This window comes from Eucalyptus grandis, chromosome 1 (genome assembly GCF_016545825.1).
Source record: "Eucalyptus grandis isolate ANBG69807.140 chromosome 1, ASM1654582v1, whole genome shotgun sequence".
NCBI lineage: Eukaryota > Viridiplantae > Streptophyta > Magnoliopsida > Myrtales > Myrtaceae > Eucalyptus > Eucalyptus grandis.
The window spans coordinates 43527026-43548883 of record NC_052612.1 but is presented as its reverse complement, the minus strand read 5'-3'; the positions used below and the strand labels follow the sequence as shown (position 1 = coordinate 43548883).

At 41.2% G+C, this 21858-nt stretch overlaps 2 protein-coding genes across 2 annotated transcripts; one reads left to right on the top strand and one right to left on the bottom strand.

Moving 5' to 3' along the window:
- The first annotated feature begins 532 nt into the window (after window positions 1-532).
- On the top strand, window positions 533-4390 carry LOC104421185 (alpha-galactosidase 1). Its single transcript, XM_010033053.3, has 15 exons — window positions 533-761; window positions 1496-1554; window positions 1845-1901; window positions 1998-2032; window positions 2133-2236; window positions 2341-2416; window positions 2544-2602; window positions 2690-2755; window positions 2842-2925; window positions 3126-3190; window positions 3302-3384; window positions 3466-3556; window positions 3643-3692; window positions 3815-3955; window positions 4108-4390. Exons 1-15 carry the CDS (start codon window positions 559-561, stop codon window positions 4198-4200), a joined length of 1266 nt encoding a protein of 421 aa, XP_010031355.2. The 5' UTR covers window positions 533-558; the 3' UTR covers window positions 4201-4390.
- A 3897-nt stretch (window positions 4391-8287) lies between these two features.
- LOC104421184 (protein FAF-like, chloroplastic) lies at window positions 8288-11622 on the bottom strand. Its single transcript, XM_010033052.3, has 2 exons — window positions 11141-11622; window positions 8288-10225 (listed from the first exon to the last, which is right to left on the bottom strand). Exon 2 carries the CDS (start codon window positions 10188-10190, stop codon window positions 9078-9080), a length of 1113 nt encoding a protein of 370 aa, XP_010031354.2. The 5' UTR covers window positions 10191-10225; window positions 11141-11622; the 3' UTR covers window positions 8288-9077.
- Between the last annotated feature and the right edge of the window lie 10236 nt (window positions 11623-21858).

Here is a 21858-nt window from a genome sequence, read left to right as displayed (position 1 = left end):
ACCCATTTATTGATGATATGAAGTAAAGTTTGTTAAATTTGATAGACATGATTGACTAATGTCGTCCCTTGCTTTTTATCCGTTCGGATTACTAACTTGTACACACATTAGAATTTTACGGACCACACTGAACAGATCAAAAGTTTAGGGGTGACATCACAATATCTGCATTATAGATCGAATCAAATTTAAAAGATTATTCTTGTCATTACCCATTTATTGATGATATGAAGTAAAGTTTGTTAAATTGGATAGACGTGATTGACTAACTTGGTCCCTTACTTTTTATCCGTTTCGGATTAGCGGCAAAATCGTTCTGCGGATATGCACAGGCCAATCCTTGTCGTGAATGGAAAGAGAGATAAGGACAAAAGACCAAAAAAAAAGGGAAAGCGAGAGAGAGGAAGAGAGAGAGTCAGCGTCGTTTTCGTAAATTCGTGTTACCCTTCTCTGCTCTGCCGACTGCCTATATATACTCGACGCTGGGCCTTATCCCGTTTCAACGTTGCTTCCGCATCACATCCATACTCTGTAGAGAGAGAGAGAGAGGGGACGAAGATGGTGGGGAGGAAGTGGAGCGACGGCCTGCTTCTGGCCGTGCTGTTCGCGTGCGTTTGGTGGCCGTCGGCGGCCGGCGGGGCTCCGGGGGGAGCTGCCTCGAAGGCGAAGGTGGATTTGAAGTCGTCCACGTACTTGCACTACAAGCAGGAGTACCGCAGGAACCTGCTCGCCAATGGCCTCGGCCTCACTCCTCCCATGGGGTACTCCTCTCTCTCTCTCTCTCTCTCTCTTTCTAATGGCGATGATGATCGGTTCCGGGATCCGTTTTACGACGTCGTCTCGCGTTGAATGCTGCTGATACCCTTCAGATAGTTTTCACTGTTCCCGAGATGTTGCCCGTGAATCGGTGCGATTTTCGTCGGCGCGGTGATTGCGATTGTTGTCCGGGGAGCGTCGGTTGCTTGTCCTTTTGCGGGTGTCGTTCTGTATTATTCGATGAGCGCGATTCTGGGATGACCGACCGCTCAGCTTACTCCCCGAGATGCTCGAGATGTCGTCAAATTGTCTGTGCTTGTCGATCCATAAAAATTACAGCGCTTCCCCTGCTCTGTTCCACCTACCTCTGCACGTGGACATGTGTGTATGATCCGCCGAGGAACACGGATCTTCTCAGTCCCGACACAGCTCACGAACAAATTACGAAACATCGACATATACTTTCTTTTAAATTTTCCACATATGTATTATTTTAAAGTACGTTGAAGAGTATTTTGCTTTAAAAAGTGATCTTTTTGTGTAAGCGCTTGTTATTTTGGAACGTTGCTATCTGCGCTGCGGCCTTGAACGAGGTCGAATGGAGCATATTTATCCTTTTTGTCTTTTTCAATAATGTGTTTTTTTTTTTTTTAATTAATTTCTTGTAATGTTTTCCTGTTTTATTTCTCTCGAATGATAACGCAATCCTGTAATGATTTCATTCTCCTCGTGTATGCAGGTGGAATAGTTGGAATCACTTCGCGTGCGTAATTAATGAAACGGTCATTAGAGAGACTGGTTCGTGTTGAACTTTAGTTTCTGCTAAACATTTTTCATCTCTTCTCTTATGGGTTCATGATCAAACTGAGTAAATTACTTTCGTTGCTTCTTGAGTTCAAATTATATTTCTTGATACAGTTGGAAACTGGTCATCTTAGTACAAACCATTGCTTTTCTCTTTTAGTTTTTCAAGCCTAAAGTTGCTCGGGCATGAATAAATTGATGTGTTATGAGGTTAAAACGCTATTAAGGATGGACATTGCTTCTTGAGCTTAATAATTTTGACATATCCGGGTTTATTTTTCTAGCTGATGCTCTGGTTTCTACCGGTCTTTCGAAGCTGGGTTATGAGTATGTCAACATAGGTATGTACGCTCCAAGTACTTACTTCCTCTGTATATTTTCCTAATGGCACCGTTCGTTGTCGGTTGTTCTATGCCCTGATTGATTTTTCTATACAGATGATTGCTGGGCTGAGATAGCACGCGATCACCACGTAAGTCTTTTTATCCTTTTGGGGCTTTGAACACTGTAACCGGAAACGATTCAGAACTTGCATTCTGATTATGCTCGACTACATGTTGTAATGATGGCAGGGCAATTTCGTAGCCAAGAATACGGCATTTCCGTCTGGCATCAAAGCTCTTGCCGACTATGTTCACAGCAAAGGTTTGAAGATTGGAATTTATTCGGACTCCGGGTACAACATCTGGCCATTATTGCTACGAGAATTACCGATATATTGAAATATCAATCGATTTTTCCATTTATAATTTAGTTGACAGATTTGTTTCCTGGGTTCAGCTATTTTACTTGTAGCAAGACCATGCCTGGATCACTTGGTCACGAGGAACAAGATGCCAAAACCTTTGCAGCTTGGGTTTGTCTTCTTGCCTACCTAAGCATTTTTTTATGTTTGCTTCAAATTAGATGTTGTAGATGCAATTTTCAACAATAGTTGTCCTTTCGATCACAAAGCATAATGAATGACTGCATTATTTCTGCAGGGAATTGATTATCTGAAGTATGATAACTGCAACAACGATGGCACGAAGCCAACCGTCAGGTAACAGATAGACTAAGAGTAGCATTGCTCTTAGTATTCTCAAGGAAAGTTAGATTCGGGTACTGATTCAATTGTTTCATTATGTAGATACCCTGTGATGACCCGAGCTCTGATGAAGGCTGGGCGCCCGATTTTCTTCTCACTTTGCGAATGGTAAACTACTTGGAAGTGAGCTGTATCATTTTTTGTTCTCGTTCACGTGTTTTACTTCTACATTATCTTGACCTTTTGGCTTTTAGGGGGGATTTGCACCCAGCTCTATGGGGCGCCAAGATAGGGAACAGCTGGAGGACAACGAATGATATTTCTGACACGTGGGACAGGTAGTCTTTTGTGCTTTCAACTTGCTCGTGTTTTTGTTTTTTGGTACGACTGTAAGGAAGTTTGCCCATGGATATCAAAGTCTTAGCGTGACATCCTCTGTTTGGCTTCTGTCCTCCAACGTGTACTTCAAGATTTACTAAGTTGTCTTGGAATTCAATCCCATTTACAGAGGATGATCAATCTTTTACTGTCCTTGCAGTATGATGAGTAGAGCTGACTTGAATGAACCCTACGCAGAGCTTGCCAGGCCTGGTGGCTGGAACGGTAATACCCTGAAAATCAATTTAAAAAAAAAAAAAAAAAAGAACGCCTATAGGTTAATATTGAATGTTCAATTCCCAATCTTGGATCTCTTATAAATTTGTCAATCTGCAGATCCTGACATGCTTGAAGTTGGGAATGGAGGAATGACGAAGAACGAGTACATGGTTCACTTCAGTATATGGGCTATATCTAAGGTATCGCGGATGGTTGTAGTTACTGCATGACTGGTATATATAACACTGGGACATCTTTTGATGAGTTAAGATGTAATGTAGGCCCCTCTTCTTCTTGGCTGCGATATCCGGAATTTAAGCAAGGATACTTGGGAAATAATTTCCAACAAGGAGGTCATTGCAGTGAACCAAGGTCAAAACATTTCCCTGCCCTCATTTGATGAAATAGTCTAAAGCTATTGATCCTATTATTGAATTCGATTTGGTCATCTCTGGCAGATCCACTCGGAATTCAAGCCAAGAAGGTTCGGAGCGAAGGTGACCAAGAGGTATAAACTGCAGTACATAGACTTCTTCTTCTTTTTTCCTGCAGTCTGTAGTGTATATGCTATTTGGCCGGTGTAGAGCTCAGCATATACTGAGAAAATGACTGCCAATCTCTTTCCTCAAGGTCTGGGCTGGCCCTATCGCTGGTTATCGGGTCGCCGTGCTTCTGGTAAACCGAGGCACTTATCGTTACGCATTGACAGCCCGCTGGGACGACATCGGACTTCCGCTAGAGACTGTTGCCGAAGCCAGAGATCTCTGGGAGGTATTATTTCTAGAAGATCTATGCTGTTCTATGTTTGCTGATATAGTTCTTTGTGCCTCTTTTGTTTTTCCAATGAAATTGCCTGCTGCTTGCGGCCCTGCATTTCTTGCATGCTTGGACATGACGTTGGCTGTCTTATTCCTAATGCGCAGCACAAGACGTTGAAGAACACATTTGTTGGGAACATCTCGGCAACGATTGACGGTCACTCTTGCAAGCTGTACATTCTGAAGCCGGTCGGTTAGAGCGCTTCAAATTTCCGGCGGTCATGCCCTTTCCAGCAGAGCTGATTCTTTTGAAATCTCTTAGGATTTTCTTTCTTTTGCCATTTTTAGTCATCTGATGTCGCTCTTTCAATTTGCTAAGATCAAACCAATAAGAGAGAGTGTACATGTTTGCTTATTTTGAAATAAAGAGGAAATTCAAGTTTCTCGATGTGGATCCATTGATTAATTTGGGCAATAGATAATAATAAGTTTTTAAACCGTCTGACAATGACGTGGACCTAAGTTGCAAAGTCCGTCTTAACTTTTTTTTTTCTATTTATTTTAATCTTCATATATATATATATATATTTTTTTCCTCTTTTCTTTCCATATGAGTGACGTGCTCTAGGGTGAGGCCGCTTTGCTTAAATCTGAGCGAGGCTAGCCTCGCCAGCAACAGGCAAGGCCACCTTGGTCTGTGGTTGCGATTGCCTTTCCTAAATTTAAGCGAGGGGTGTGGATTGATATGGGTTCATCAGATTTAGCATTTTTTTTGGTAGTTTTCCCATTTCAGCAAATGGAGATTAAGGTTGTGTGCTTCTCCCTTTTATTTTTTGGTCTCTGCCTACCCAATGGCTACAGGAAAATTAATAAAAAAATTTAGTTATAAACTTTCTAATTAAGTTCTAAACTTTCTGATTTAGCCACTTTAATCCTTAATCTTTGTGTGAAATTCTAATGTGGTCCTTATAGACACTAGTCAATTTTTGTTGAAAATCGCTCAAAATAAATTTGCATTCATTTAGCAATTTTATAATTGATCGGATAATTTCCGTTCATGATCACTATAGCTTTGAAGTAGAAGGCCTTTTGTGTTGGGAATAGCTTTGAAGGAGAAGGCCTTTTGTGTCGGGAGTACTAGAGAGAGTACCTTGGTCTTCCCCTTCATATTGTCATCACTCACTCATGCATCCAATTGTACGAGGAGGAAATAGAAAAAAAAAAAAAATAAAGAATTTTTAGAAAGAGTTTTCTGGTACATCTCTTGTAAAGACCATCTTAAAAAGAAGAACTTAATGATTTTTAAATGCTGGGTACAAAGGGGATCAAATAGTATCGATGTTCATCGATGATTAAACTTTAATTCCGGAATATTAAAAAGAAATGGTGGGAGTTACACTATATCTTTGGTCATTGATCTCTTATCCACTTCCATCTTCGCTCGTCCTCTCTTCTTCTATTACGTGGAAATAATCGAATTCAATTTTCAAATTTCTAACTGGTTTTTTCAATGTTTTCACTAGAAAACTAAGACTCTTATCTTCTACATTAGTCTGCTTCTATATAGGTTGGACATGATCATTTCACGAGAATATATATTCAAAGTAACATTGTCAGGAAAATAAGTTTGTTCTTGCGATGCGCATGAACCATATCAATCTCAGTTCTCCTACCAAAGGGAACGAAATAAAGAATTAGGTCAAACATACTTCTTTTGTCAAGCAGCCTTCCTTATTAAATCACTTCTCAATCTTTTTATTTACTTGAGATTATATCAAAGAAGCAATTATTAAGGAAAAATGACACAAATGGTCTTCGAATTTTAGTCTAATGTATAATATGGCTGCTGTATTTTTTAATTAGTTCAATATAGTCACTGAACTTTGATCCAATGCCCAATGTAGACCTAGAACTTTTCATTCATTCAATATGATATCTTAAATTTAACTCAACATGCAATGTCATCTATGTAGTTTCAATTTATTTAAGATGGTCGCTAAACTTTTAATACATATCCAAGTTAGTCTTTCGACTATATGAAAATATTTGATGCAACTATCTTGAACATGTTTCACATCAAATAAATAAATTGAAAAGTTTAAAGACGACACTACACGTCGCTAAAGTTTTGGGCTAAAGTTTAAGGACCACGTTGCTCGTTGGATCAAAGTTCTGTGACTACTAGCTATTATCCCAGTTATTAAGAGGATTCGAGTGTATGACCAAAAAAAAGTAAAAACAGGATTCGAGTGATTCAGGGGAGTTTGTTAGATGCCATGGATGTAGCAACGTTGCACCTCGGGGAAGCACATTTTGTGGGCTTATCCGTTTCGGATTAACTGCACAATCAATCATGCTGCAGATAATCCTCGTCGTTAATGGATGGAGAGAGAGAGGGTAAGTGTCGTTTCCGCAAATCATGTTACTGATCTCTGCTCTGCTCTGCTCTGCTCTGCCCACTGCCAGAGAAACAGTGTATAAATACTCAACGCCTACTCCTTATCCCGTCTCAACGCTGGCTGGCTCCTCATCCCATTTTCGTAGGAAACGGCAATTTACACTCTGCAGGTAGAGAGAGAGAGAGAGAGGGGATACTGGTGGCGGTGGTGGCGGTGATGGTGAGGGGAAAGTGGAGTGATCCCCTGCTTCTGGCGGTGGTGATCGCGTGCGTGTGGTGGCCGTTGGCGACCGACGGAGCTCCGGCGGGAGCGTCGAAGGCGAGGGTGGATTTGAAGTCGTCCAAGTACTTGCACTACCGGCAGGAGTACCGCAGGAACCTGCTCGCCAATGGCCTCGGCCTCACTCCTCCCATGGGGTACTACTACTCTCTCTCTCTCTCTCTCTCTCTCGCTCATGAGGATGATGATGATCGATTCCCCGTCCTGCCTTGCGACGTAGTCTTGTGCGGAATGCTGATACCGTTCGGATTGTTTTCGCGTTTTATGAGATATATTTCGTGAACGGTGGTGCGATTTCGGTCTGCTTTACGATGTCGGTTGCTTGTCCTTTAGTGGGTGTCAATTCAATTATTTGAGGATCGATTCTGGGATGACCGACCGCTCGGCTAACTCTCTCTGATGCTCGAGATGTCATCAAATTGTCTGCTTGTCGATCGATAATGGCAAGATCATCTGTTCATCGCCAGAAACAGGGCATCCCCTGCTCACCAACCTTGGCTAATGGACATTTGTATGATCCACCCGGCAACGGAACTTCTCAGTCGTAACACAGCTCACGCACAACTCATTAGATATTTTTACGTATAATTTATGTGCTTATAATTTCGAATATATATTTTTTAAAACTTTGTTGAAGAAGTTGGTGAGTATTTTGCCTTAAAAGTCGTTTTTGTGTGTGTGTGTGTGTAAAGTCTTGTTCTTTTTGGAACATTGCTATGAATTTGTGACGAATGCAAGTTTTTCTGTCAGTATAGCATTCTTCGGAATATGTATGGCTGTCTTTTTTATATAAGCTTATTTATTCATTTTTGCAAAATTTGAACTTACTAAATTCATTTTTTGAAAGAGATCCTAACAGAGTTTTAGGGGACAATATAAAAAATGTAATCTATGATTGGTCATATCATTGTGGTTACATAGATGCTTTTTATACAATATCCTTAACTCAGGGTATATTTTTTACTATATCATATTCTATATGATAGTCTTATGCATACAAAATGTATTTGGGTTAGAAAAAAATCTCTTTTTTTTGGGTTTTGTTTTAGCTAGTGTGAAAAGTCTAAATATTTCATTGTTTCACAAGAGTAAGTCTCAAATCAATCAAATATACTAAAGGAAAAAGCTATACAAAATGTATTTGGGTTAGAAAAAAAAATTCTCTTTTTTTTGGGTTTTGTTTTAGCTAGTGTGAAAAGTCTAAATATTTCATTGTTTCACAAGAGTAAGTCTCAAATCAATCAAATATACCAAGGAAAAAGCTATGCTGAACTGATTCTATTAGGATCTCTTTGGGTTTTCTATCTTTTGCATTTTTGGTCACCTGATATCACTCTTTCAATTTGCTTAGATCAAACTAATAAGAGAGAGTAAGGTATTACGGTCTACCCAATGAATTGCTTGTGGGAGATTGTGGACAAAAACTCGCTTATTCACTTTAACCTGTTCGTGCATTGCCAGGCTAAGATCTTTTTCTTCTGGGTTTCTTTCCTGTTAAAAGTAGGTGCCGATGTCGTGAAAGTTCACTCGACATTAGCAATAGGACTCGGGAAATTCCTAAAGTCAATTTCTTCGATGGAAGAGGGTCGAATACTTCAGTTGGTTAAGAAGCGATCCATTGTATCCGAAACATTTGGCTCCTGTAAGATGAGCAAAACCCAAGAATGGCTCTAGAAAATTGATCATATATTCAGTACTTGAGCCGGAAATGGTACATGATACTAGCGGACAGCATCCACCATCACTAGCACTTTTATTTGTTAAACTTGTCAACGAGCAAATAAAAATTATATACCCCTCCCCACCCCCACCCCCTCTCAAACAAACCGGGTTAAGAGCTTTTTTTAATTAGCATCCTAAATTTAAGTACTTGACTGCCTCTTTTCATCTTTTTATTGCCTAAGCAAACCTTGTAAGAGGCTACTATAACTGGTGGAGTGACTCAGACACGCGCACACACCCCCAGGTCTGGTGGGATTTATCAGGATGTGGCAATGCACTTGGGCTCCCACAGAAATAGAGTGCTCCTAGGGTTATTGCAGCTGTTCAACAAAGGGGCCAAGTAATAAGCCTCGCTCTGTTTCACAAACATCGCTCCCTGTGGCTCGTTCAGCATCGAGTTCTTCGACATGATGTAGTTGTTGTTACTGCAGTTCTTCTGTGATGGAAACTGCAGGGTGATTGGGCTGATGACGGCGGTGGATGTGGACTTGGATCGCCAGAAGTACTCGTAGGCATTGAAGGAAGCCGATGCTGGTGCCGATTGGGGCGACAGCGATTGCGATGATAGCATCCTGGCCATTGGAGCTCGCAAGGGGAGTGATTCCTCGAGTGCGAGTGCCTCCTCTTCCTCCTCCTCGCAGTTAGCCACTTTATTGGACTTGCTCTGCCAAGTCGAGTTCCCGTTAAGTGGACCGATGGGCTTGTTCATCAGGAGGGCTAGCTTATGGACATTTATCACTCCACTTGACATATTGGGCGTCCGTTCCATGGAAAACTCCAGCTCCCTTGCACCACGACCGTTAACGAGTCTTGCATACTCGAGTTCCTCTGCCTCCTCTTGCTTCTCCTGTTCTCCGTCCTCCTCTTCCTTTCTTCCTCTTCCTCGTCGCTGTTTCCATCGGAACTCTCGACATCTTCATCCAACTCCATCGACATGTTCTCAGTCTCTTCATCATCTACTTCCTCCCCATCATAGATTTCCTCGCCAGACGAAACGCTGTCCACAAAAGTAAGAATGAGACGGCCATCTTCGCGTTGGGCTTGAAAATTTTTCTCGGACAAAATGGAGACAGCTTCGAGCACCAGCCGTCCGTTGTCACGGCGAGACTGCACAGAGAGGGACGCCCCGTCTTCTCGAGACAGGGAAGGTAGAGGGGGAGGGAAAGATCGAGGTTGGATCTTCCTACTAGCAGCATAATTGTACTTGACAACATCGAAGTCTTCCCGGTCAACACTCTGCAGCGGCATCCCCTCTTGTTGAAGTGGCTCCGGCTCTTCTTCCTTTCCATCTTCCACGTCCCCGACTTCTGATGGCGGGTACGAGGAGAACGCATCGGAGCCAGTCTCGGATCCAAGGCTCTCAGTGCAAGTCTGGAGGCTCTTCTCACTCAAAGAGCTCGCAGATCTCTTCACCAGAGGGTGAACGTAAGGCGGGGGAAGGGACTTCGAATCCGCAGACTTATGAGAGAGAATTAAGCTCCAAGTGCACTTCTCGTTTTCCTGTTTCTTTGCTTCCTGGATGGAGTTCCAAATGTCAAGCTGGCCTCTCCCTTCGTCATCCTTCTGTGCATCCTCGTCATCTTCTTCCGAGAAAGAAGACGCAGCAACGATGGAGGCCTGAAGCTCTTCAGCTGACGCAATCTTCTTTATCGGAGAGAAACCATTTTGGGTGAGCCACTTCTTGGACGACATATCAGCAGAGAGTGTCCTACGAAGCGAAGCATTCATGGCTCTCTCGCAGTCTGACCCAAGAATAGAGACAATGCCCTGCTTCTCGGCAGCTCTGACCTCATCGTCGATTCGGAAGGTAGGAGGCAGAGGTATGCTCTTTCTAAGAGAAGGTGACATCTCTTGGATTGTGAGATGAGGAGAGGAAAATTTATCTGCACAAATAATGAATGGATGGATGAGAAGAACAGTTCAACAAGACTAACATCAAGAAGCTAACGGATGACAATCAATCATGCCATCACTGGTCGGTTAGGGAACGCTAAGTTTTTCTATCAAGTCCAGAATTTCATCTCCAAAATTAGGTTCAGTGCCGAAATGGGTGCAGTACAAGCTTAGATGGTCAGTGCACACTCAAACTGCTATACTATTTGCTTTTGCTAGAATATTCTTCCAGACAACGAGAAAAACCACCCACGGTAGGTAGAATCTCGTGTCGATATCCCCATCAGCTCACGGACCGTGGAAGCCGCAATTGCTGATTTACGAGGACAAACAAGGGCAGTTGTCATCGTTTTAATGTCTCGTATAACTACTCCCTATCATTTTTGGCCAAAGATGACCATAGACATGACTCTCTGCGTTGGCCAAACAATGTCCCAAGCAAGAACAGAGCAGGGGCTTTGCCGAGCCCGACACGCACAACTCGAAAAATTCTCGGTGAACAGAACTTAAATAATCGGGAGAATTTGGGCACAATCTCCACATAAAGCTCAAAGAAAGATTTTTTCAATGGCTTGTGCGTTCCAAATTCATCAGATCCATCACAAAACAGATAGCAAACATCTCTTGAGTTTTTCTCTCCACTGGCATGATGATGTGCAGAAACTATTTTCTTCCATCGAGCTAATGACACGACACCACATGGGAACCCAAATTTGTTTATCTTTTCCTGACTTTCATGACAACTCAAATCGGAAAAATGCTTGATTAGCCACGTTATCAATCAAACGGTGGGCCATAGAGATACTAAGACCATGTACCATGTCAAAAACAACTTCATAGTACGGTTCCCACGAAAGAAAAGAGGAAATGAAGAACTGGGGGAGGCGACAAGTGAGCGGACTCACCGGTTCCCGCGCGGACTCAGCGAGCGAGCTCGACTCTCTTGCCACGCAGAGCCTCTGCAGAATCTCCTCTCGCCTCACCTTCTGAAATTCGAGCGGACCCGGGTCAACGCCGAACACCCTTTTCGCAGAAACCGAACCGCAAATGGAAGCTGAAGAGGGCGATCGAAGCAGCGACCACGTACCTCTGAAGCGACCTTCAGGCTTCTGCAAGAAGCATGTACGGCTTCTCTCTGCACTGCAGAAGAAGGAGCAGAGGACGAAGAAGGGTGGGGGAAGGAGGAGGAGGAGCGGCAACAACAGCAACCCACAGAGGCCTGCGAGGAGAGACCACTACTGGGTGCGTGTTGCACGGCTCGCCGGTCGGAGAGCCGTGCAAGGATTCGATCTTTCTTCAAGTTCTTGTATTTCCCAGCGACGATAAAGGTGGATTTTTTAAGGCTGGAGCGGACGGTGAGTGTGCTCGAGTAGTGGTGGGGGAGGAAGTGGCTTGCACAAGGAAAAGGAGTGATGGTCGAGGGTATTTGTAGGTGCCAAAAGCCGTCGGGGCCGGGCCCCGGCGGGGCCGACATCTTACGCCACCATCGAAGAAAGAATACCGCGTTCCCGGAACGATGCCGGATACACCACGTGACAGTCCAATTCGTGATCTTGCGCATCTAATCCACTCATTGTGTTTTGCCTGGATTACAACATCGTGATAGGCAATTTTGTCCAGGGCTTTCGGTTCCCACTTAGAGCGATGCCCCCCGCGAGCCATGTACTTCAATGTTTGAGCCGTTACTGTGTGGCGACAAGTATATTTTAGATCTTGAATGAGGGAGGGGCTAATGATGTTTGTAATTGAAGAACTTAATCAGCAAATATGTAAAGCCTCCGATACCCTCAATTCTGCTTAATTTTTCGGGTTCGTTTATTATTAATTCTCGAGTTAAATATTGGTCCCCCTGCTAATTCAACAGCTTGGCCAACTTAGCTGTTGGTGAATTTTGGTTACTGTTGTAGCACGTCGCATGCCTTCATACAAGAACTAAAAGGTAGAGAGGGATTGAGATTGAGTTTTTTTTTTTTTTTTTTTTTTTTTATGTGCAGGTGGCGCCTAATACAAATCGATTTTGAATCCCGCCTTAATTCCAGGAAGATCTCGGATTAGTTACCGTGTGTGTGAGGGGGACAGGACGATTAGGCCCCGTTTGTTTGCGTTCTTTTTTGTTTTTAAATGCTTTTTTGTTTTTTTGTTCCTGGGAACAAAAAAGAAAAAAACGCGTTTGTGTGCGTTTCTGTTCCTTTTTTTGTTCTTTTGTCCAAAGAACAAAAAAAAAACAGAAACAAAGAAACACAAATTTTGTGTTTCTTGTTTAACACAAATCGAAACATTTTTTTTTTTTTTTTTTTTTTTTTTCTTTTATTTTCTTGTTCTTCTTTCATGGCCGAGGCCGGCCGCCGGCCTCGGCCACGGCCGGCGACCGGCCGACGAGGGGCGGCGGCCTCGCCCACCACGGCGACGCCGCCGTAGCCGGGCGAGGGTCGGCTCGCCATGGCCGGGCGAGCTCGAGCTCGCCCGGATCCGCGAGGCCGAGGCTCGGCCGCCGGGCGAGGTCGGCCTCGCCGGATCTCGGGCGAGCTCGAGCTCGCCCTGCCCATGGCGAGGCCGACTCGCGCCCGGCCTCCGGGCGAGCTCGATCTCGCCCGGATCCGCCTCGAGCTCGCCCAGCGGCCGCGGCGAGCCGCCTCGCCCGGCCGGCGAGCCTCGGCCTCGCCGGGCGGTGGCCGGCGAGGCCGCGCCCGCCGCCGGGCGAGCTCGGCCCTCGCCGGCCAAGGCCTTGGCCGCGACCGGCCAAAAGAAGAAAAAAAATGAAAAAAAAAAAAGAAAAAAAGGAAAAATAAGAAAAAATAGAAAAAAATAAAAGAAATAAAAAATTATCCAAATTTACCAAACATGTTTCGTTTATTTTTTATTAGAACAAGTTTACCAAACGCGTATTTTTGTTCAAAAATTGTTCCCGGAATGTAAATACTTTTTCTATTTTGTTCCGGAACAATTTTTAAAATGTAAAACACAACCAAACGCGCCCTTAGCTTCTGTCATAATTCCTACAAGAAATAACCCTGACTTCGGCCATGTTCAATTATCAATCTCCCCATGTGCTATCCATGTGCTCCATTTGAGCATTTCTGGGAAGTTTTGAAACCACATGAAAATGCAATTCTATATTAGAAGTAAGTATTCTTTTTTAGTTTTGTGACAATAAGAAGTGGATACAAATTTGATTTCTACTAGCACTCACACACAAGTTATGGACAATTTTTTTTTGGGAAAGTATTTTCCAAGCAAGCGATTATTTTACGTGGTGCCCCAAATTTAGGGAATAATCCTTTTTTGTTTTATTTTGGGAGGAGAAAGAAGAAAAGAAGAGCTACCAGATGTTATTATAATTATTACCAATTAGGTGAGACAGAATATGTGATATCGATTGGTTTTTTTTTTTTTTTTTTTTTTTTTTTTTTTTTTTTTTTTTTTGGTCGATATTGAAAATGGCTTAAGGTGGAAGCAAAGTGGCATCGCTTTCAGAGCTCCACATGATTGGGCAGCCATAAAACGATAATCACAAATCCTAAAAAAAATAATATTTATTTATTACTCTGTATAGGAGGAATATATAAATTAATAAATTACATAGACATAATTAATATATATGTTTATTTAAACGTTTATTCTCATAATGATTTTGCGAAAATTACCCATTTCGCGCAACGTTAATTTGGCGACCAGGGCTAATCCAAACATTATTAATTATTTAACTGCCTGTGTTTCAAAAATTGCTGCTTCGTCAGCTCACTATAGAAAGGCGAGTTGACTTATGTCATTTATATATTAATCTCCTATTTAAATAATCTCTATGCTTTCTTTCTTTTTTCTTTTTTTAATTTTAAGGATCCAACACTAATTTCTATGTCCTTAGATAATAGATCGAAGCACATAGGAACCTCGGGTAGTTAATTATATTCCGTACCATTAATTAAACGAGCCCCAATCGGATTGACAGTTGACAAGCTGAAAGGTTAAGTAATTAAATGGGACATGAGAATCTGAATTTTTTCATCTTTTGAATTCAGGGATGCACGTAGACTCATTTTATCAGCGAGCTGATAAATATGATTGCTTTAGGAAGCACTCCAATTCTCTCTTTCACCATATATTCAATTCGATTAATTCAGTCCACACTTTTCTATACGCGAGGACTCAACATTTATCCAAGGGCTAATTATAAGCATAAGCATAAGCATAAGTTTATGCTAACTTTTTCTTCTTCTTTTTTATGGAGAGGAAGAGTCAAAGCCTAGAGGGACGGCCCAAGAATATGAAATCATTCATATTTTTTTTCATTTATGAGCCAAAAGATTTAAAGCTCAGACAGGCGGCCCAAAAATATGAAATTTTTCATACTTTGCACGCCCAAATTGATGGAATCTATGTTGTGCTCAAACAAAAAGTTCGCCCCTTGACCATTGGACCGTCCTCATTGGGTTCATGATGCTATCCAGCTTATACTTGATTGCGACGAATTATGATATTAAATCTGGGCAAAAAAGGCTTATTCTTTCTAAATCAACGAGTGCGGGGGCGTAGGCAGGAATTTATAGGTCGAGAATAAAACCCCTTTTGTAAAAATAAAAATAAAAAATTGAAATTAATTTTTTTAGTGTCTGAAGTGACAAAGTGGCCGGTGCTGACCAGTGGAATTAATTAATTAACTAAAAGTGGATTAAATTGAGGAGTTTGATTGGCCATTAGAAAAGATATTTAGTGGTTAAAAGCTAGGGAGGGAGCTTTACTTATACTGAAATGCCCCGGTCTTATGAATCTCCACGCCATGACTCTACTTTAAGCTAGGCTGTCTCCTGCCCTTTTAGTTTTTACGTAGTTCTGAAACCCTAACCCTTGTTTTGTCGGGAAGATTAAACCATGTCATTTTCATATCCAATCACTTGATGGAGGTTAAAGGAAAGCCGCCCTAAGTATACCCACTCGACAACCTTTTAAAAGTTGTAGCAATGGTGGCTGAGTGGAGTTTATATGGAGAGAATATTGTGATTGCAACCAAAACAACAGTGATATTTCTTGATTTTCCTTAATGGATATTTATTTTTCCAATAATATGTATGAAGTTTAATTTTTGTACGACCTTTGATTTTTCTCAACAAGACTCCATAACCCGCCAAAAATAGATTTCCGAAATCATCTCACTATAGTTGTGGGAAAAATTGTCCAAAAAGCAATCAATCTCACCGCCACGGGACAAGCTGGTAAAGGGGAAAAAAAAAAGAGAAGAGAAGGGAAAAAGTAAAGAAGTAAGAGAGAAGAAAATTTAAAAATCAAAAATAAAATATAATATATTAAAATATTATTAACTATTATCCACGTTAACGCCGGCTATTTATATTTAATTTTTTCGTGCCAAAATTAATCAGATGAAATCAATTGGTAAAACATGAAAGATTTATAACTCAATTAACAAAATTAAAGAATTTAAGGCTAAATTGATAAAAGTGAAAAAGGTATAGAGCTTTTTTTTTGAACAAATTTTTCCTATGATTGTCATGTGTGACTATTGATTGTCTATGACAAGAAAAATTATGTGATGTTAAAAAAAAATCATTTTTTCTTCTTTTTTTTTTGGGAGAGGGAGGAGAGGGGAGAATATATGTATCACAGCGCATCGAACATGAGCCGGTGCAGAATGTGACTCCAATATTATGTTAAAAAGTTCAATTTAAAAGTTTTATTTTTCAGATGGAGAGAGACCCCAAAATCGTACAAACTCCATAAACAATCGATACCAAGTACGTACCTAAATACAGACAACTAATCAAGCAGACAAGATTCTCTAGCTATAGCATGGAAAGATTGTTCTCGTTCTTAATTATCCGAATGCGGACCGCGTCGACATTCCCAGATCACAATCGCCAGTTCATCTGCAAAAGCAGCAGGCAAAAGAAAAATTGACCAAAAAAAAAAAAAGGAAGGAACAAGAAGTGGATGCAAACGCTACAAAGCGACGTTTGTGGCTTGGCATCTTTGCAAATGCGAAAAATATTGTACGAGTGAATGGCGCGCCGCCACGTAAGCAGCTGCAGGAGCACCCTTTTTGCCAAATGAAGTGAAAATTGGACATGATCATTTCTCCCAATAAACTAATGTCATTAAAAGAGAGACCAGGCAATTTGGAGAGGCAAGGCATATGATTCTGTTCTCCATGCCCCTTCTTTAACACCAGGAGCAGACATTTTTATAGCTGCATCATCTCTTTTTAACTTCTTTCTATGATTTGACTCCTACTTTCGCCCATTTAGATCGAAGTGGGAGTCCAGTAATGTGAGGTTACTATATTCCCTTTCGATAATTTTAGGGGAATGAACATAAAGATCTGATTATTTGGAGGTTCGTTGAAATATCGTGGAAAAGTATTTAGTCCCAAGGGCTAATTATAAGCATAAACATGAGTTTATGTTAACTTCTTTTCTATGAAGAGAAAGAGTCAAAGCCCAAATGGACAGTCCGAGAATATGAAATCGTTCATGCTTTTTTCATTTATGAATAGGAAGAATCGAAGTTCAGATGAGCAGTTCAAGAGTATGAAATCGTTCATACTTTTGTCATTTGTGAAGAGGAACAATAGAAACCCAAATGAGCAATCCGATGATATGAAATCGTTCACACTCTGCGCGAGAAATCGATCGAATCGCATCATGCTCAAACAAAAAGTACGTCCCTTAGACCATTGGACCATCGTCACGGGGTTCTTTCTATGATTTGACTCCTACATTCACCCATTTATATCAAAGTGGGAGTCTAGTAATGTGAGATTAGTACCATCTAATATATATTCCCTTTCGATAATTCAGAGAAAGGAAGCTTGTTTTTCGTGCCTTTCTCCTGTCCCGCATTATTTGGAAAGCCCAATTTTGTTCATTTTATCGATGGATTCGCTTTGCAAGCTTAGTATCGATAAGAAACAGGTGTTCCGCGAACGGACGACGGCCGAGAAAATTGCAGACCACTCTCTTCTTCTCTCACTCTCTTTTGCCGGTCTTTAGCCGCCCCTTTTTGTGAGCGAATTTTGCGGATGACTCACCTTGAGCTGGACCGATACTCTTCACAGCGCGACTCACCCTCACTCGCGGGGAGTCAAAGTGCTGACGTGGCGCCTTGTTATTCGTTCTTTTGAATTTTTATTTTATGTTTTTTTTTTTTTTTATTTTCGGAAGTCCATTACTTACTTTCTTATACAATGCCCGGTTCATGTAAATATCATCCTATGCGAGGACTTGTGATGCCTAGTTTTTAAATATGCATCGGAATCATGTTTTCATACAAAAACCTTAAACATCGGTTCGGTCGTGTTTCGACGACTTGAGCAACTAAATCTCAACTGGTGTTCCAGAAACTTAAAACGAAGTCTAGAATAAATCTTCACAAACGTTGTCATGATGGGACAGTTGAGAATAAAGAAGGCGACATCAAATGATCTGAGTGTCGTATCAAGTATTCTGAGTATCGTCGAAGAGCCCTAAGTGAAAGCAACCCAATTCCACCATCAAATCGGTTTTCGACAAAGTTGATCTAAGGTCAATGGTCATCGAACTTTAGCCGAAGCTTCCGACATCTCATGTGAAAAACGAGGTATTTGTAGCTAGCGAAGTAAACGTATCAGTTTCCCGATAGACCCCGATACTATTGACGAGGCATTAATTTCAGTCACCGGGGCGAATAGTAACAGGAGAATCTTATGTTTCCCACTAGAAACCCTAATCCGTACACAATTTGCCCTCCCGGAAGGGAACTGACCCAGCACTTTGTTGGCATGGCAACCAATCGCCCCATGCCCCATTCAAATGGCCAAAAAAGCGGAGCACCAGCCTCCTTATCTCAAAGCCCCTGCGATCGGCACAAAAAGCATCATAATTGAGTAGGTACAGCGTCAGCAAAAGCGTTCCTTTCTCGGGAAATTTTTTAGATATTTCCCCGGGAAAAAGAGAAAAAAAAAATCGGTGGGAAAGAGACCGCGACACAGGGGAAAAGTAATGACAGAGAGAGACAGAGAGGAGGGGGAAGAGAATCCAGTCCAACGGGCGTTGCTGCTTTGACGGAGCTTTGCGAGAAAGGCCAATCCGCTTGCCCAATTCAGGAATTCAATATTCCCGGAGCGCAATCATCGAGAACATGATCTCTTCCGCACACCCTGTTATCCCAGTGACACCACGACACGATCGCTCTCCCGTAGTGGCACAGAAAGAAAGGAAGAGAGACAGAGAGGGGAGAAAAAGATGGAAAAGGACGTGATCGGGAAGAGAAAAGAAAAGGAGCGGCGGAATATGTTGGGAAGAATTCCTCCCCTCTCCCTCTCCCTCTCCCCCTCATGTCCTTCTGCCCTTACCCTCCTGCCGGGCCGCGGAAGCCCCGCCGCGAATGCCGGCGCGCCACGTGGTCGCGCGGAGGAGCGTTGCTTGTGCCTCACACTTGGGGGAGTGGGGGAGGGGGGGAGAGGGTGAGTGCATTTCCCCACTCTCGGCAAAAGTATCTGACGGACACGTGTCGCTCGTCGAGGGTCGATGTCCTTTTCTGAGTGCGAAAGCGACTATGACATTACGATAATTCGTTTTTATACCGAAGGAACCAATCGGCGGAATCGGTCCAGAGTGCATCTATATGCATATATAATAGCAAAAACCATAAAAAAAAATCTAAAGGTGAAGTATTCTTTACTCTTTTCATATTCCATTTAATTTGCAATTTCATGAATCGAAACTTTGTAATGACATTATATATGACTATGTTAATTGGTTCGTTTAAGATAAGCATATAACACTTAATATTTTGATGACGTACTTTCTTGTTACTCTGTTACAATATTTTAATTTTTTTTATAGCATAGATCATTAAAAAATAGATATATAACACCTCCACTTCTTAGGACAACTTAGGAACCTAACCAGCCCTAACCAGTCCTAGGGTGGACAAGGTCGATTCCTATTTCATAGACCAAGAACCGACTATATTCAATTCGATTCGTAATTCCAAAGTGGGAACTGACGTATCTTAGAACCGATCACCCATAATTGATATTCATTGATTGATGGTCACTCCCTTGCACAAATTGCGATCCTAATACTCATAGGTACTACCAATAGTTAATGACAAAATAAATAACTGTGTCTTACATAATTCAAACTCAACAATTTGTATACACAAAGAATTGATTAAGTCCTACTACTCGAGGGTTACTCTTTACTCTTCACATCCAACATCATTGATTGCTTTTGAAACTCCCTGCTCCACTACTCGACACTTAAAAACACCCACGTTTCTCAATTTCCATTATAAGTGGCGTTCGAGATCCATGACATTCACTACTCAATGATCGTCTCAGTTCAACTTACTTATAGCTATATCGATATACCCTCAAGAATCGTGCCCAAGATTATTGACTGCATCACTGAAATAATTTTCAAGATCATCGCGAGTCATGTTGGTTGAAGCCCTTTGCTGATAAAATTGAACTTCATTTGCCGATGCCTATGCTCCAGGACTTGGTAATTTCCCATTATATCTTTCGTCGACTATTACCACTTGCCTTTGTCGACTAAGACTATAGTCCTTCAATACTTGACTAACTGCACCTCTATTACATCTCGCTCAATGCCCAAGTCAATAACCACAGGCCAAGGAAATTTTTGATGTCGAACATTTATAGAAACACTTATACACACCGGCTTGTCTCGTTTGGGCAACAACCTCATAAGCTTGGGGATCTCTCGTTTGAACTCAAACAAAATGTCAAGTTTTATTTTACATGAAATTGTGCAAGCTGTCTCAAGTCACGACCGCCTATACGGATTGGAGACTCTTGGTAACCCGTACAAAAGACATGTAGGATTTTCATGGACCGCAAGTTAACCGGGCCTCCGCACCGGGGGGGTGGGGACCAACAAGTGATGGTCGGTTCTAATTTTGCCAATTTGATTCATGCAAGGGTGTGAGCCACCATCCAGTCCAATCCCTCTCTCGGTGCCAACCAGCCTCGCAAGAACCTTATCCCTCCCGTATCTATTCCCGCACCTTCTCATGTGTGCCTAGGCTTACACGTGTGCTCCTACTTTATCCCCTTCCTTCCCCCCCACAGTAATGGATTCTTCAAAGTAATTCCACTATTTACAATTCTTTCCTTTTATTTTGTGGGGAATTTCTGTGGGTAAGTTACAGCTAGGTGTGAAATTAATATCTTAACAAAGAATAATAATGTCTTATTGCATATCCCATATGCCAAATGAAGATCGAATAGGTTAAGCACGGAGAATATTTGACAGCCTGTTTATGATTTAAGACCTTGTTGGAAACTTATCCAATCTACCTAACTTTTTCTAGTTAATCTTGGCATTTCCCAATTGTCCAATTGTTTCTAGGTAATTTTGAATATCAAACTGATCTCCTCATAAAATGATTATAATGAGGCCGATTTCCCTTTTCAATGTGATATTTAAGGGTTGCAAAGTAATGCAAACTCTCGAACAACTCAATATTTCCTATCAGTTGATGCTCCATGTTTTCTTATTGAATGGTAGAATATAATTTGTGTATGATCCATTTCTTTTTCATTATCTAAACTTTTTCTTTATTATAAATCCATAAAGAAAAAAAGAACAATTTTAAAAGGGAAACCCTTTCTTTATATAACAATTTTTTATTAAGCTATTGAAAGAGAATTTTATAGATGTTGGTTATATACCCCCTATATATTTTTACTAAGGAAATGGGGAATGTAGGGTACTAATCAAAAGATCTAGAACAAGAAAAGTACCAAAAAAGTATTCAGTCTAAATTGATCAAATGAATTAAATCGGTACTAATATGAAAATGTTTAAGATTAAATTAATTGATCTAATTGAAATATTCATGACTAAATTGATATTAATGTAATAGATTTAATATTTTTTTATACATTTTTCTCAGTTTAGAACTCGTGTAGGACAGTTCACTTTTTTTAGGGGGGTGTGGTTCAATAGGACAGTTCACTTAAGATGATGTTTATTATTTGCACATTCGTTCCATGTCATCAATACAAAAATCGAAGTAAAATACCATATGGCCGACAACCAGAATACCTTCTGCAAAATAAAAAAAACCTGTGGTTATGCACTGAATTGTCGGCTATCCCTAATTTTTTTTTTTTTTTTAGCAACGTCGGCTATCCCTAATTGAATTATCCTTACGTGATCCAAACAGTATCAAAGTCACCACCATCTTCGCCATTTTTGCTGTGCACAAAAACTAATGATGAGCACGAAAGATGCTTTCCGATGCAACCAATAGAAGTGGAATCCCATTCATATATAATAATATCCTTTTGGAATATTAAGCCCTAATACCTATAGAGATTCGAATTCCGGGTATAGCCCTAGCACAGCCCTATGGAATCTCTCTCATCTTGGACCCCTCCCCCCCCTTTGTTATGTAATCTAAAGAAAATTTGTTCAATCAGTATTAAACGTAGACATCAATTTGGTTGTAAGCTCTTCAACTTTACCAATATAGTCCTAGACATTTGAGTGCAATTATAATGTTGTCCTTTTAACCAATCTTTGTCGGAAATGATTAGCGTGGCAAGGTGAACCGCAAGACAGACAACGTGACTGGACTACCTCGCGATGATTTCGACGAA

Coding starts and splice junctions, on each gene's coding strand:
- LOC104421184 (XM_010033052.3), bottom strand. CDS start 10,190: ATGTCACCTTCTCTTAGAAAGAGCATACCTCTGCCTCCTACCTTCCGA.
- LOC104421185 (XM_010033053.3), top strand. CDS start 559: ATGGTGGGGAGGAAGTGGAGCGACGGCCTGCTTCTGGCCGTGCTGTTC. Junction 2,417..2,543: donor CCAAAACCTTTGCAGCTTGG/GTTTGTCTTCTT, acceptor TTATTTCTGCAG/GGAATTGATTATCTGAAGTA. Junction 2,756..2,841: donor TTCTTCTCACTTTGCGAATG/GTAAACTACTTG, acceptor TTTGGCTTTTAG/GGGGGATTTGCACCCAGCTC.